The sequence below is a fragment of the Aspergillus chevalieri genome, chromosome 8 (assembly GCF_016861735.1).
Source record: "Aspergillus chevalieri M1 DNA, chromosome 8, nearly complete sequence".
NCBI lineage: Eukaryota > Fungi > Ascomycota > Eurotiomycetes > Eurotiales > Aspergillaceae > Aspergillus > Aspergillus chevalieri.
In genome coordinates, this window is record NC_057369.1 from 2,232,632 (window position 1) to 2,248,262 (window position 15,631).

Consider the following 15,631-nt stretch of genomic DNA (forward strand, 5'->3'; position numbering starts at 1 on the left):
AATCAGCATTTATTCTTGCTAGGGCCCTGGTACATATATGACTCTGACCGACCTCGGAGAACTCTATAGTTGTACTGGTATTCCCAGTCTGGGCTCTCCGCTTACGTAGTGACCGCCCTTCCACTACCATCGTCATCGTCATCGCCCAGCTACTTCTTCTCATCCATTCTAGTATCTTTCCCCGGGCTGACGCTCAGCCGAACAACTTATGCCCTCCTGATCTTGTTTAGCGTGTTTTGGATAGAATTGCGACAAGCTCCGGACTGCTCCGTCCAAAGCAGATCACCTCAGCTGGCGTTCCTGAGTGCCGCGACCGCCTTCGCATCATCCCCGGTCTCACGAGCATCTCCCGACGTCGACGACGCTGAGCTGGGATTTGGATACGGAATCTACTATTCATTTTATCTAGAAACCTCACTAATTCATTACCGATTCTTGTCGAGCCGGTCCTCGTCACAAACCAACCCCAACGATGCGGGGACTCCGCTTCATCCCCATCGTCGGCGTCCTCTTGCCATCGTCATCGCTGGCCCTCGCCGAAGGAGAAACAAAGATACACGAAGAGGGTCGCTGCGCGATCCGCGGTCATTGCGGGAAGCAATCGTTCTTTGGTGGAGAGCTGCCATGCCCTGATAATGGTCTTGCAGAGGAGCCGGAGGCTCCGGTGAGGAAGAAGCTGGTTGATCTGTGCGGGAGTAAATGGGAGGAGGGGCCAGTTTGCTGTCTTGGGGAGCAGGTACGTCATCTTTTAAGTGGAAGGAGGAGGATTATGGGCTAACAATGGCAGGTTGACGCGCTGGCAAGTAACCTGAAGATTGCCGAATCAATTATCGCATCGTGTCCTGCGTGTAGGGAGAACTTTTACGATATCTTCTGTACCTTCACCTGTTCGCCCGACCAGTCGTTATTCGTGAACGTTACCGAAACGGAAAAGGCTAGTTCTGGGAAGTACCTTGTAACCGAAATAGAGAACGTCTGGTCGGAGGAATATCAGAGTGGCTTCTACGACAGCTGCAAGAACGTGAAGAACGGTGCATCCGGCGGCAAAGCTATTGATTTCATCGGTGGTGGCGCCAGAAACTATGCCCAGTTCCTCAAATTCCTTGGAGACAAGAAGCTGCTGGGTAGCCCGTTCCAAATCAACTACAGAACAGAGCCTAGTAATGATGGCCAGGGCATGAAGGCTTTGCCCATGAAGCCAAAGTCCTGCAATGATCCCGATGAGGCCTTCCGCTGCTCCTGCGTGGATTGTCCGGAGGTTTGCAAGCCGTTGCCTGAGGTTGACACGGTTCACTACTGTCACGTTGGTCTGCTTCCATGTCTGTCTTTTTCCGTCATCCTCGTTTACTCCGTCTTCTTGCTGTTGATCGTGGTGGTATCAAGCTATTTTACGTACAGGGAGCACCGCTACCGTAAGCCGGAGCGGGTTCGATTGCTTCAGGACCCTGCACCAAGTGACGACGAGGATGAGGGTGACATTGTTCATGCCGGCGGGTATCTCGAACAGCCACGCGGTGTGTATAAATTGAACTCTGCTTTAGGCGCGCTATTCAGCCGGATTGGAGGAGCTTGTGCTCGCTTCCCGGCAATCACGATCGTCACCAGTATCATTGTGGTCGGTTTGATGAGCTTGGGCTGGCTGAGATTTGCCGTCGAAACGGATCCGGTACGCTTGTGGGTTAGTCCTAGCTCACCTGCCGCGCAAGAGAAGGTATATTTTGATGAGAACTTTGGACCTTTCTACCGTGCCGAGCAAGCCTTCCTCGTTAATGACAGTGCTCCCAACGGACACGGGCGGATTCTGAACTACGATACGCTGAGCTGGTGGTTCGACGTCGAATCTCGCGTTCGTCGGATGATTTCGTTGGACCGCGAACTGATCTTGGACGATGTCTGCTTCAAGCCCACCGGTGATGCATGTGTGGTTCAATCCGTGACTGGTTACTTTGGCGGTACCATATGGAACCTTGACCCTGATACCTGGGAGGAGCGGCTTAGGCATTGTCTCGATTCCCCCGGTGATGTGAGCTGCCTACCGGACTTTAGCCAACCTCTTAGGCCGGAGATGATTTTGGGTGGATATGAACAGACCGGAGACCCGTTTGATGCTCAGGCATTGGTTGCCACATGGGTTGTGAACAATCACGCCCAAGGCAGCGAAGGGGAAGCCAAGGCCATGGACTGGGAAAACAGCTTCAAGCGCATCTTCGAAGTTGTGCAAGAAGAAGCGAACGAGCGTGGTCTGCGTGTTTCCTTCAACGCTGAGATCAGTCTGGAGCAGGAATTGAATAAGTCCACCAACACAGATGCGAAGATTGTGGTGATCAGCTATATCATCATGTTTATTTACGCATCACTCGCATTGGGCTCGGTCACGGTCACCTGGATGTCTCTGTTCAGCAACCCTGCCAACGCTTTGGTCCAGTCGAAGTTTACTCTGGGAATTGTCGGGATTGCAATTGTTCTGATGTCCGTCTCGGCCTCGGTTGGACTCTTCTCTGTGACTGGAGTTAAGGCGACGTTGATAATTGCAGAGGTCATCCCGTTCCTTGTCCTTGCCGTCGGTGTAGACAATATCTTCTTGATCGTTCATGAATTCGAACGAATTAATGTCAGTCACCCGGATGAAGAAATCGACGAACGTGTAGCTCGCGCCGCAGGAAGAATCGGCCCCAGCATCTTCCTTTCCGCTCTCACGGAAACTGTCGCGTTCGCCTTGGGTGTTTTTGTTGGAATGCCAGCTGTGAAGAACTTTGCCGCCTACGCTGCCGGAGCAGTTTTTATCAATGCCATCCTGCAGATTACCATGTTCATTTCCGTCCTTGCACTAAACCAGAGACGGGTAGAAAGTCTGCGTGCGGATTGTCTCCCATGTCTCACCGTCCGCAAAGCAAATTCATCTGGTATGCCAGATGAGCCGTTGTACGAGGATCAGGAGGCAGAAAGTGGGCTGCAGCGGTTCATCCGCAAGGTATATGCACCAATTCTACTTGAACGCCGGGTCAAGGCCGTTGTTGTGATTGCGTTCTTGGGTCTTTTGACAACTGGTCTAGCTTTGATACCTAAATTGCCCCTTGGATTGGACCAACGCATCGCGCTGCCCAGCGACTCTTACCTGATCCAGTATTTCAATGATCTCGATGATTACTTTGGTACCGGACAGCCTGTGTACTTTGTGACGCGGGACGTCAACGTAACGAAGCGCAGCCACCAACAGCAGCTCTGCGGGCGCTTTACATCATGCGATGAGTACTCGCTGCCATTCGTCTTGGAACAAGAGTCGAAGCGGCCCAATGTTTCTTACATTGCAGGATCAGTTGCTAGTTGGATCGATGACTTTTTTTACTGGCTCAATCCGCAGCAGGATTGCTGTAAAGAGAATGGAAAGGTCTGCTTCGAGGACCGGGCTATCCCATGGAACATTTCCCTTTACGGTATGCCCGAAGGAGACGAATTCGTCCACTACGTACAGAAATGGATCGAGTCGCCTACAGACGCCTCGTGCCCATTGGGAGGAAAGGCGCCTTACAGCAATGCCCTTGTCATTGATCCCAAGCGGGTTACGACTAGCGCCACCCATTTCAGGACTAGCCACACCCCTCTGCGAACTCAGGATGACTATATTCAGTCATACATTTCTGCTCGTCGCATTGCAGATGGGATCTCGAAGGAGCACAAGATCGATGTGTTCCCGTACGCCAAGTCGTACATCTTCTTCGACCAATACGTGTCTATCGTGCAGCTGACGGGTACACTGCTTGGGTCTGCCGTTGCCATCATCTTCGCCATCACATCTGCCATCCTGGGATCCATCGCCACGGGTGTTGTTGTCACTACGACGGTGGTCATGATCGTGGTGGACATTATCGGCACCATGGCCATCGCTGGCGTCTCACTCAATGCCGTGTCCTTGGTCAACCTAGTCATCTGCGTTGGAATCGGCGTGGAATTCTGCGCCCATATCGCCCGCGCATTCATGTTCCCGTCCCGAACCATCATGGCCAAGGTCCCTACCAAATTCCGCGGCAAGGATGCCCGTGCCTGGACGGCGCTGGTCAATGTTGGCGGAAGTGTGTTCAGCGGGATCACGGTGACCAAGTTGTTGGGTGTCTGCGTGCTGGCATTTACGCGGAGCAAGATTTTCGAGATCTACTATTTCCGTGTTTGGTTAGCATTAGTTGTATTTGCTGCGATTCATGCGCTTATTTTCTTGCCAGTGGCTCTGAGCTACTTTGGTGGAGAGGGTAGGTTTTCTTTTCCTTTAGCTGATCTGATTGAAAGTGCTGACGATATAGGATACGCGGACCCCGGATCCGATGGAGGTCTGGAAGAAAACCTTGCGTCCAGGGGATACCGGTCTCTCCTGGTTGACGATGATTACGACTCAGAAGAATACTAGTGTATTTTCATATAGCCACGACAAGACCATTGCTTATTGTGTTCATGATTGATTGGAATAATGAGGTTTTTTTTTTCCCATCTTCATGTTTCGTTTGTGTATGAGAAGGAGTTTAGGTACAGGAGTTTGGACAGATTCTCGAATAAATAAGCCGCTGTTATTCCGTGGGAGAGAATCAATCTAGTCAGTTAGACCAATTGAGTTGGCTGTTTTGAACAGGATCCATGGGAGTACTCCGGAGTAGGCTATAAGTATACCCAAACAGGCAGGTGGAGTCCCGTGACTGCAGAAAACACGTGAAAACGCGGTGAGAAGAAAAAAATTGAATTTTCCTAGTGGGCTGTTTTTCTTTGTCCCCGCTGTATTTTTTTTTCTGCTTTTCTTCTCCCACTTTCCTTTTTTCCTCTTTCTTTTTCTTCTTCTTTTCTTCTCTCGCACATTCTTCTTTTTCTTTTGTGTCTTTGCTCTTTTCTTTCTTTTTTTTGTGTTGTGATACCCCTGGGAGCTGTGACTGCAGTCAGCTCTCAATCTGGCAGGATCCCTCTGTGTGTAGGAGGGTTGGACAGTATCAGAATATTCTGTCTCTTGTTTCTATCTTTCTCTCATTGATTCCGTGTATTTCTATTCATTATGGACCAACAGCGGTTTCTGCAGCAGCTGCAGGTTGTCCTGAACCGTGAGTTTTCCCCTATCCCGGGAGCCCGGGCAGTCAGAAAATTTCCGCGCGGTTTCATTTCCCTAGAGAATTACGCTGACATGTCTTGCAGCCACTCAGGGCAACGTTAAGGAAGCCACCGGCATTCTGCAGCGCGAGTACTACAACCAGCCTCAATCGCTTGTCCTCCTTATTCAGGTTGCAACTGGTCATGAGGACCCCAACCTGAGACAGCTGGCCGCCGTCGAGGCCCGCTCGCTCGTCACAAAACACTGGGTGAAGGTTGACGCCAGTCAGAAGCCTCAGATCCGGGAGCAGCTCGTCCGTTCTACCCTGGGCGAGGGCTCTTCGCTGGTCCGTCACTCGGTGGCCCGTATCATCTCGGCCGTTGCCAAGATCGACCTGAATGACGGCGAGTGGGCTGACTTGCCCAACTTCCTCGTCCAGGCTGCTGGTAGCGCCAATGTGGAAGAGCGGGTTGTTGGTACCTACATTCTCTTCACCATCCTCGAGACTCTCGGGGACGGCTTCGAGGAGAAGTACCAGGAGCTGTTCAACTTGTTCAGCAAGACCATCCGTGACCCTGAGAGCGAGGAGGTCCGCGTCAACACTCTGCTCGCCCTGAGCAAGATTGCCATGAATTTGGACACGGATGAGGACGAAGCCCCCGTCAAGGCTTTCCAGGAGTTCATCCCCCCAATGGTTGCTGTCCTCAAGGACTCCATCGACAAGCAGGAGGAGGACCGCGTCATGCAGGCGTTCGAGGTCTTCCAGACCCTCTTGGGCTGCGATCCCGCTATCTTGACCGTCCACCTCAAGGACCTGGTCGTCTTCATGAACGAGCTCGCTACCAACACCGAGGTCGACGAGGACACCCGTACCCAGGCCATCAGCTTCCTCATGCAGACCGTTCAGTACCGCAAGATGAAGGTTCAGGGCATGCGTCTCGGTGAGCAACTCACCCGCAGCGCTATGCAGATCGTCACCGAGCTCAGTGACTCGCCCTCTCTCGAAGACGACATCACCCCCGCTCGCTCCGCCCTTGGTTTGCTCGATATGCTCGCTCAGAGCTTGCCTCCCAGCCAGGTCGTCGTGCCTCTGCTTCAGACTCTTGGCTCGTACTTCAACAACACCGACCCCAACTACCGTCGCGCCGGTATCATGGCCCTTGGCATGTGTGTTGAGGGCGCTCCTGACTTCATCAGCACTCAGATGAAGGAGATCTTCCCCATGGTTCTGCAGCTCCTCGCTGACCCCGAGCCCAAGGTCCGCCAGGCCTCTCTGCACGCCGTCGCCCGTCTGGCCGACGACCTCGCTGAGGACCTTAGTGCCGAGCACGAGAAGCTCATGCCTTTGCTCTTCCAGAACTTGGCCAGCGCTATGCAGGAGTACAAGGGTGAGGAGGACGGTCCCACCGTCGACATCATGAAGGCGGGTATCAGCGCCATCGACTCCGTTGTTGATGGTCTGGATGAGAAGGAAGTTGCCCCCTACCAGGGCGAGCTGGTTCCCATCCTCCACAACCTCTTCAAGCACCCCGACTTCCGCATCAAGGGCTTGGCTGCCGGTGCTCTTGGTTCGCTGGCCTCGTCTGCCGGTGACGCTTTCTTGCCCTTTTTCGACGAGTCTATGCACCTCCTCCAGGAGTTCGCTACCGTCAAGAACAGCGAGGAGGAGCTTGACCTCCGTGCCAGCGTCACTGACGCTATGGGTGAAATGGCCGGCTCTGCTGGCCCCGAGCGCTACCAGCCCTACGTCGGTCCCCTCATGCAGGCCACCGAGGAGGCCCTTCACCTTGGTCACTCCCGTCTCAAGGAGAGCACCTACATCTTCTGGGGTGCCATGGCCAAGGTTTACGTTGAGCACTTCTCTGCTTTCCTCGACGGTGTCGTCAAGGGTCTGTTCGCCTGTATTGAACAGGACGAGACCGACCTTGATGTCTCCCTTGGCGAAGCCGGCAAGGACCTCATCGGTCAGGAGGTGACCATCGGTGGCCGCAAGGTCAAGGTTGCCAGCGCTGACGACGACGACGAGGTTGCCGAGGATGGCTCTATCGAAGACATTGACCCCGAGGACGAGGACGAGGATGCCTGGGACGACATCACCGCCACCACTCCCCTTTCTCTCGAGAAGGAAATCGCCGTTGAAGTCATTGGTGACCTTGTCACCCACACCAAGAGCGCCTACCTTCCCTACTTCGAGAAGACCGTTGAGATGGTTATGCCGCTTGCTGAGCACCCTTACGAGGGTGTCCGTAAGAGCACCATCTCCACTCTGCACCGCTCCTACGCTATGCTCTTCGCCATCGCCGAGGAGACCGGCCAGATGGCCAAGTGGCAGCCTGGTCTGCCTTTGCAGGTCGAGCCTGCCAAGGAAGTCAAGAAGTTTGGCGAGATCCTCATGACTGCTACCATCAAGATGTGGTCTGAGGAGGATGACCGGTACGTAACACTCTAACCCTTTGCTTTCTGTTTTGTTTTATTGCTTTTGCTTTATGTTTGGACAAGCCTTGAAGACGCTTAATCGCATCTCTCAACGCGGGTCAATTTCACATGATGAATTACCTCGTAATACCCAGCTCACTCAGACCCGCAAAATGCGTGATTGATGTGAAATACGAATTATCTACCCTGAGAAGACTCTTATATACGCTTTACGTCGCGGTTATTTGTGTTTTCGGATTTCTAACCTCAAACACCTAGGGCTACCGTCGCCGACATCAACCGCAACATGGCCGAGAACCTGCGCTACTGCGGTCCTTCCCTCATCGCCAACGAGACCACCCTCCACAACGTCATCCAGATGGTCACTGACATCATCAACAAGCAGCACCCCAGCCAGATCGAGTTTGGTGAGGACGAGTTTGCTGCTCCCGAGGAGACCTCTGAGTTTGACTGGGTTGTCGTTGACACTGCCCTCGACGTTGTCTCCGGCATGGCCGCCGCCCTGGGCCAGAGCTTCGCTGAGCTCTGGAAGGTCTTTGAGAAGACCGTCCTTCGCTACGCCAGCAGCAGCGAGTCGCTCGAGCGCGCCACCGCTGTCGGTGTTCTTGCTGAGTGCATCAACGGCATGGGTCCCGCTGTCACCCAGTACTCTGGCACCTTCTTGAAGCTGCTCGTCCACCGTCTCAGCGACGAGGACCCCCAGACCCGCTCCAACGCCGCCTACGCTGCTGGCCGTCTGCTTGAGCACTCCAACGACGCCGGGATTGTCAAGGAGATCCCCACCATCCTGTCGCGTCTTGAGAACTGCTTGCAGATGAATGTCTCCAGACTCCAGGACAACGCCACCGGCTGTCTCAGCCGTATGATCCTGAGACACCGGGAGCACGTTCCCATCAAGGAGGTCCTTCCCGTCCTCATCAACATCCTGCCCCTCAAGAACGACTACGAGGAGAACGATCCTTTGTTCCGCATGATTTGCCAAATGTGTAAGTGCCGCTCTTTTTAACTCTCCTATAGAAGACGTGTGCTAACTTGACCAGACAAATGGGAGGACCCCACTATCCGCGAGCTGACTCCTCAGTTCCTGCCCATCTTCCAGGCCGTTCTCTCCGATGAGGAGGCCCTCGAGGATGAGCGCCGGGCCGAGCTCATCGAGCTCGTCAAGTGGCTCAACCAGGCCCAGCCTGGTTGCGCTCCTTGGGCGGACCAGCTGTAAATCCGCATCTCAGATGTTGGATACGTGACGGCTTGATGACAAAAACAAAAAAAAAAAAACGAAGTAATATAGACTTACGGATGGATGACATTAGACGATACCCCGGAGTGCATTGAGGACTTGAACTTGGATAAGCGATTCCTCCTTGCAGATGATGGACAGGACTGGAATTTAATCGATTCTGGAATGATTTACGAATCACAAAAGTTGATTTGATTTGTACATATGCTATGATTATGAATGATGTTCAGTGTACTCGTGTTGTATTATGGCTGTCGTACTGCGTAGATATTTTAAGACCGTCCAACGGTGATGTGGGGCCTGGGGCAACAACTTGGCTGCCTGCTCTAGACCGATTACTTGTATCTCTTCTTTATCTTTCTCTACCTCCAACTTTGCATCATCTTCACTCTGCATACAATCTACGAGAACCCCAGATTCCCTACTCCATAGTGAGTTCTATCCTCCATCGTACAGGCATTATACTAACCAAGTCTACTCCTCAAAACCAGAATCTATACCGTTTAACCTCCCAAAACTCAACAATGGCACCCCCCTCCAGCGCCGGATCCTCCATCAAAAAACCCATCAAAACCGTCCAGAAGCCGTGCTTCGGATGCGACTGCGGAGATGAAGAGTGCGACTGCTGTATCTGCACCGTGATGTGATGCGACGGTATGCTCGTGAGGATATGGATATGGATTATGGACAAGGCTGATGATGTTCAGGATACTCCTTGGTGGTCGTGGTGTCTCGAATTCTTTCGTCTGGGTTGTGTCTTATCTACGAGGCATGCTGGCTAGAGGATTCAACGCTACGTGTCATGATTATGTGCGATGTTATATGTCTGCTGCATTCTGATTGCCGTGAGGCGTTATTGATATCCTTGTTTCGCTTTTCTATATCTCGTTTCGGTATGCGGAGTATTCTCTATGTTCTTATTCTACAAGTTGTTTGCCACAGGGACAAGCGCTCTTCTCTGCTTCTCTCCCCATTCTATCTCTGTGCCGTCTCCCGACTCATCCCCAGTCCATGGAAGACACCCGACCCGCAACTCCGCTCACTTCGCCCTCGCACAAAAAAAAAGTATCCATACAGACGAAAAGCAAAAAGAAAAAAAAAATTGTGGTCCCGACGAGGGTCGAACTCGCGACCTTGGCGTTATTAGCACCACGCTCTAACCGACTGAGCTACAGGACCTGTGACTGAATGGCCGGCCGGTTCGATGATTTATCAGACAGCTCAATACTTTTTTCGTTTTGCTAGATAATCGCATTATATACGAACGGGCTGCACTCTTGTTAGACAGACAGTGTCGCGGTCTAAATATTTATTAGAAAATGACATCAAGGAGTAGGCTTGCTATTATTTATATCGTTATCAAAATAACTCGATGGCATGCACGTGCAGATGTATATTTACCCTCCGAACTCCCACCCAATGCAAAGCTAATACACAACCCAGAAAGATTAAGCATACCGTTCATCCAACGCCTTTTCAACCGCACACTTCGCCAACCGATGCAACTCTGAAACAAAATCCGCAACAAGCCTAATATGAATTACCTCATTTACCGAAGAGAGCTGTCGCAGAAACACCCGCTCCATCATCCCCATTGCGGCACGCAATAAGGCGAGATCTTTTGTGGCTTGCGGGTCGGAGGGGGTTTGCAGGACGCTGCAGAAGATCGCGAGGAGGGCGGACATGGGGTAGAAAATCAGGTGCCTGGAGTGTTAGCAGAGAGGAGTGTGGGGGAGGAGGTCAGGACTTACCAAAATACACCGTCCATGAGGACGTGCTCTGCTGTCTCAAGATATAACAGCGTCGAGCGACTGGCCTCGACGGATAGAGCTAAGCTCGATCGTACCCCTTCTGTCATCGCACCTTGACCCTGGCCCATGGCCCAGGCTTTGCACCGGCTACTAGCCTGGTGGATAATCGTCATGCATAGATGGTAGTTCAACCGTAGCATCACCGAATGCATGCTGACAGTCGGGTCTGGCCGTTCATGGGAGAACGACAAGGTCGGCCTCCACTCCACAGGAACAGACATTCTCCACCGCTCGAGCTCATCGTCCAGTTCGCGGATTTCCTTCAAAAGCTCCGCGTCCGTTTTCTGGTGTGCCTTGAAGGAGTATAACGAGCTATATGCTCGGGACTTAATAATACCTAGTCGAAGATCGACAGGGAAGAGTGGGTGATTAGGTAAATTCTGACCGTCTTGCGGATGTGGAACAACCATGTACTGCTGCTCTACATAGCCGGGAGGCAGCGTAAGATCGCAGTTTTCATCCGAAAGCGCAACTGGTTGACCGGTTCGTAGGGCGATATCTTTGTCAATAATATAACAAAGCCAAAACACGTTCCGAAGGTGCCGTTGTATTCTGTCCTCGGGACTTTCTGGCCCTGCGGCTGGAGACGTGGTGGGTTGGTGGGAATAAGTATGTGCGCCTAGCATGTATATAAAGCGAGCTGCGAGAGAAACAAAGTAGTTTGCAGAACGTAGGTTTCCTGTCACAAGATCGAATACGGCCTGACAGGTGAGCAGGTCGTACAAGAATAGTCAAGCGTAAGGGCAACTTACCAGCATAACCGCTGTCTGCAACCCATCCAGACTAGCAGACTCCTGAAGAACTTGCGGCAGTAAACATTGTGCCTTGACCGCGAACGCCTCACTGTCAACCGGTGGTACATGTGCTGGTGTCTGATTCAACCCCGGGGGATGCAATATTGAAGCAAGCGCAATGAAAGAAAAAATACACGCCCTCGCACTAGCTGGCCTATAAAAGCGACTAGAGCTCTGCGGCTGATAAGCCGCCTTGATCGTCTCTCGAAACAGAACAAAGTCCAAAACCGGAAAGATGAGCCGCATCAACGCACCCCGATACAAGTCAAAGTAAATATCGACAACCGATTGGCTGGGCAACTCAAAAGGGTTCTGCGTCTGCAGACTCATCAACAGCGCGCTGGAGTTCAGCGCTCGCTGCTTTTCCCATGGTGGTCTGGCGGGACTCAATTTCTCGAATGCAATGCTCTGACCCGTCCGCTGCTCAACCCACTGCTGACCCTCGGGAAGTAAGAACGGAATGCCGGTGATCAGGCTATTAACTCCGAACTGGCGGCCGGCGAAATGCAGTGCCACGGACGATGATGCCGGCGCGTGATCGGGAGGCGTGGTCACCACTTCCTCCATCAAGCTAGGCCCGGAGTTGGTGGGAGACCCTCCAGGTGCTGCCAATAAAAGTTAGTCCTGCATGCGGTCCCACTGGGTAATCGGAGCACCTACGTGATTCACCTGAGAAATTCTCCATTAGGAGCTTTTCGATCCTGCTCAGCCGCTCCGACAAGCGGGCCGTTTTCTGCGGTCTACTATGGCATGTCAGCAATTTCCAAAGAAAACTAAAAAGCAAACATACCCAGGACCATTCCCCCGATCTTTCCTCCGTCGTTGTATAACCCTCTCAAAAGTACACGGGATATTATGATGACTGCACCAGTTACATTGCGGAACAGCCGCATCACATTTAATCTGCACGTAACGTTAGCCCTATCAACCCTATTAACCTGCACATCCCCAGACGGGAAATGCACACCTTTCTCTTATAGCAACTATCGCAGGCCCTTGCAGTGCGCTTGCGGGCCTGCTGCTCGTCGGACCCTGCCGCAGTGGCCGGCGTGGGGGACCGATCCGTTGTGTATGACGGGTCAGCGTGGGCGGGGTTTAAACCTCTATCAGACATGTCGACAAACTAGGAATTCAGGTCCGAGACGGGTAGCATGAGATGGAGACTATTCAGGGCCCAGATGACGGAAGATACTGAAGTGGCAGTATTCCGATCGCCGCTGACAAAGGGGGTTTCTGAGTCAGCGGAGGTGACTCGGAGGTAGCATACGTAGTTAGTGGGGGTAGGTGAAAAAAATAAAAAAGATAAAATTAAAACATAAAAATAAAATAAAACGGATCGAATCCCCACTTAATCGTGTCAAAAAATGACAACAAAAAAAGAAGAATGGTCCCGACGAGGGTCGAACTCGCGACCTTGGCGTTATTAGCACCACGCTCTAACCGACTGAGCTACAGGACCAATTGTTGAAGATGATGTCTCTCTTAGTGACTTTCATTCCAAAATTTCTGTCACCGATATCCCGTAAATCCAGCCAACTCCAGAAAAGTCTTCCTTGTACTTCCTGCACTACCATTGTTTACGAAGTACTCTTCCCCCAGATCTATACTCTCTCTATGTCTCTTTCTCTCTCTCCAGCCATCCATATGCCCTCTACCCCTCCACAAACCTGTGCGAGATGCCGCAAACCCAAGCCCGCAGAAGCCTTCAAAAGCCTGAACTCAACCAAAGCTCCGCTGCTCAAGACTTGTCTTCCCTGTCGAATGTATTTCCGGAAACATGTCTCTCTCCCGTATTTTCTCCTGTATAATCGAATCGATAGCGCTAATCGCGTTTCTAGTATTCTTCCAAAACTGGCCTACCTCGTTCTCCCCGGCAAAGTGTCCATCCCCAGGAAGACCAGGAAAAACGACAGCGCCATGGCACCGATGATTCGGCCCTCGGACCTCGCCCCTCCCCATCTGGTCCGTTTGATTGGGGAAAGAATGATTCTGAGAATCAGTATCTCGTTTCCCAATCCCAAGTGCAACCAGGCCCAGAGCGTAACTCTGATTCGTCTCGCGCGGCGCAATCAGAGCAAGCCAATTCCATTGTCAACCAAGTTGGAGATCCATCTTTGTCTCTTTTTCATCTTCCCCAGATTGACCCTGACCGCTCGTGCCCTATTGACGGCTGTACATCTTGTTTCATATACTCCATACGCGTATAATAAGTGAAAGAGAAATTGGAAAAAGAATCATCACCCCCTTTCCAGCATTGATATGACTGATATTGACGCGGGAAATTATTTCCCTCAAGAAGAGGCGAGCGACAAGATATTCAACACGCAACTGTATTTTATACTGACTCACGAATGCGTTAAATAGCAATATATAGCAAATAGAGACAATAGATCTAGATATGTACGGAGTGACGTGCGAGATTGTATAACCAAGTTCAGTAATTCCTATTAGGAACAGTTTCAGCTCGATCCCTTGAGTCTCTAAGAAAAACCGTGCGAAAAGGAAACAATCGGCAGCAGAATATCGAACATCCCTATCCCGGCACTCCAATACTTAAAAAAAAAAAAAAAAAGCAGACACGAAATGAAAATATCCAAATTCGCAAGCAATAAACTACTCAAAACCCGAGATGACTGCAAGACCACAACCTAAAACACCCCGCGACAATGCAGACAACCCAGACCCCCTGGAAACATAACAAGGAGATATGACAACCATCGTCATTCCCCATTAGGAACGAAGAGAGTACGAACGACAGGATGTACATCCAGCATCCCAGCATCTAGAGACATACCTCTCCAAATCCCCATCATTTGTCGGAGAACGCGGCTGCAGAGGCCGAGAAGAAGAATTCCGGGGCTGATGATCAAGTTCGGTGGATTCGACTGTTCTAACTTGGCGCTCCTGAGTCTCCGAGCTACGCTCTTGAGGACGTGATGGTAGAGGCTGTGTAGACGAACCCTGTGACTGAGGTTCAGGTTCACTAGAATCGACAGTTCTAACACGTTGCTCCCTCTCTGTCTGCAGACGCAGCAGCATAGACCGCGACGAAGATTGAGACTGAGATCCATATCGAGCAGAAACAATACCAACACTTCCAGCCTGCTGTTTTCGACTCTCCGAGCCGTGTTCCTGAGGACGCAGCGGCAGAGGCCGAGAATAAGCACCCCGGGATCGAGGCTCAGGTCCAGTAAGATCGACAGTCTCCCACGCCCCAGAGCCGTTCTCTCTCGAACGAGGCTTTGACTGAAGTCCAGGCAAGACAGCAAAGGAAGGACCCATAGGTCCGAGAACAATTGAGCGCACACCCGAACCCCCCTCATCTGTCAGCGGACGCGGCGGCACGGACCAAGAACCTCGGGACTGAAGCTGATGCTCAGGATCAGTCAAATCAATAGTGCTAATCCGCACCTCCCTTTCAGCAACCTGAGGACGAGATGACGAGCCCCAGGACTGAGACATAGTAGAATCGACAGTGCTCACCCGCTCCCTCGTCTCCGAGCGGTTCTCTCTCGAATGGCATCTCGAATTCGACTGGAGACTAGGCAAAAGCTCGAACGAGGGGCCCATAGGGCCAAGGACCAGTGAGCCGATGTCCATGAGCTGGGATTCTTCATCATGATCTTTTTTCTTTCTGTTCGTCTTTTTGCGCTTGGGAGGCTCGACTTGGAAGACGTTCTGGGTTCCGTGGTCTTCTCCATTAGGAGGAGCGGAATGAGTAGGACGGGGAGCGATAGGTTGGTAGAAAGTGTTTGTAGTATTGGTATTTGTTGGCAGGGGTGCAGTACCGTCGAAAACAACTACAGACTCATCGGATAGGCGCTTTCGACCCTAATCGGAAATCAACGTCACTCCAAGTGCTCGCGAGGGTAAGTAAAGCTAACCTGACGATAGCGATCCCGACAAGCAAGACAAGTCTTAACAGCCGTACTCGTACCCACTCTCCGGAACTGGTCCTCAGGTTTAGTCTGGCGGCATGTCGGACAGGTTTTGGTGACAGGAGGTATAACAATAGGTGGATGGGGCATATTGCTGAAACAGGGTCTTCATTTGTGTGATGTGAAGGAAAGAAAGAAAAATGTGACAGAAGCTCTTACAAAAAAGCATGGTGTATAAAGAGGGCTAGCATACAACGATGGAGGCGATTCACTTTGGCGCTTAGGTTCCGGGAAAGTTAAAGTTTCAAAAAAAGGTCAACCCTGTCAACGAATTGGGTCCTGTAGCTCAGTCGGTTAGAGCGTGGTGCTAATAACGCCAAGGTCGCGAGTTCGACCCTCGTCGGGACCATTTT

General features: G+C 51.7%; 5 protein-coding genes and 3 non-coding genes across 8 annotated transcripts; 4 read left to right on the forward strand and 4 right to left on the reverse strand.

Annotated features, from left to right (window-relative positions):
• Window positions 1-472: 472 nt before the first annotated feature.
• ncr1 (sphingolipid transporter NCR1) lies at window positions 473-4,399 on the forward strand (the record flags this gene model as incomplete). Its single annotated transcript, XM_043284171.1, has 2 exons — window positions 473-736; window positions 788-4,399. 2 exons carry the CDS (start codon window positions 473-475, stop codon window positions 4,397-4,399), a joined length of 3,876 nt encoding a protein of 1,291 aa, XP_043141378.1.
• A 630-nt stretch (window positions 4,400-5,029) lies between these two features.
• On the forward strand, window positions 5,030-8,714 carry ACHE_80766S (putative importin beta-4 subunit; the record flags this gene model as incomplete). Its single annotated transcript, XM_043284172.1, has 4 exons — window positions 5,030-5,075; window positions 5,167-7,495; window positions 7,757-8,484; window positions 8,539-8,714. 4 exons carry the CDS (start codon window positions 5,030-5,032, stop codon window positions 8,712-8,714), a joined length of 3,279 nt encoding a protein of 1,092 aa, XP_043141379.1.
• Window positions 8,715-9,840: 1,126 nt separating this feature from the next.
• Window positions 9,841-9,914, reverse strand: ACHE_t80016A. The gene has a single exon. It is a non-coding gene; the product is annotated as a tRNA-Ile (tRNA).
• Window positions 9,915-10,183: 269 nt separating this feature from the next.
• ACHE_80767A (putative C6 transcription factor) lies at window positions 10,184-12,454 on the reverse strand (the record flags this gene model as incomplete). The annotated part of the gene is made up of 6 exons (XM_043284173.1): window positions 10,184-10,439; window positions 10,487-11,247; window positions 11,299-11,945; window positions 12,001-12,080; window positions 12,131-12,243; window positions 12,308-12,454. The coding sequence occupies 6 exons, from the start codon at window positions 12,452-12,454 to the stop codon at window positions 10,184-10,186; spliced, it is 2,004 nt and encodes a 667-aa protein (XP_043141380.1).
• Window positions 12,455-12,725: 271 nt separating this feature from the next.
• Window positions 12,726-12,799, reverse strand: ACHE_t80017A. Its single transcript has one exon. It is a non-coding gene; the product is annotated as a tRNA-Ile (tRNA).
• A 155-nt stretch (window positions 12,800-12,954) lies between these two features.
• Window positions 12,955-13,547, forward strand: ACHE_80768S (uncharacterized protein; the record flags this gene model as incomplete). Its single annotated transcript, XM_043284175.1, has 2 exons — window positions 12,955-13,119; window positions 13,179-13,547. The coding sequence occupies 2 exons, from the start codon at window positions 12,955-12,957 to the stop codon at window positions 13,545-13,547; spliced, it is 534 nt and encodes a 177-aa protein (XP_043141381.1).
• A 227-nt stretch (window positions 13,548-13,774) lies between these two features.
• On the reverse strand, window positions 13,775-15,368 carry ACHE_80769A (uncharacterized protein; the record flags this gene model as incomplete). Its single annotated transcript, XM_043284176.1, has 3 exons — window positions 13,775-13,784; window positions 14,135-15,171; window positions 15,225-15,368. The coding sequence occupies 3 exons, from the start codon at window positions 15,366-15,368 to the stop codon at window positions 13,775-13,777; spliced, it is 1,191 nt and encodes a 396-aa protein (XP_043141382.1).
• A 185-nt stretch (window positions 15,369-15,553) lies between these two features.
• On the forward strand, window positions 15,554-15,627 carry ACHE_t80018S. Its single transcript has one exon. It is a non-coding gene; the product is annotated as a tRNA-Ile (tRNA).
• Window positions 15,628-15,631: the final 4 nt, after the last annotated feature.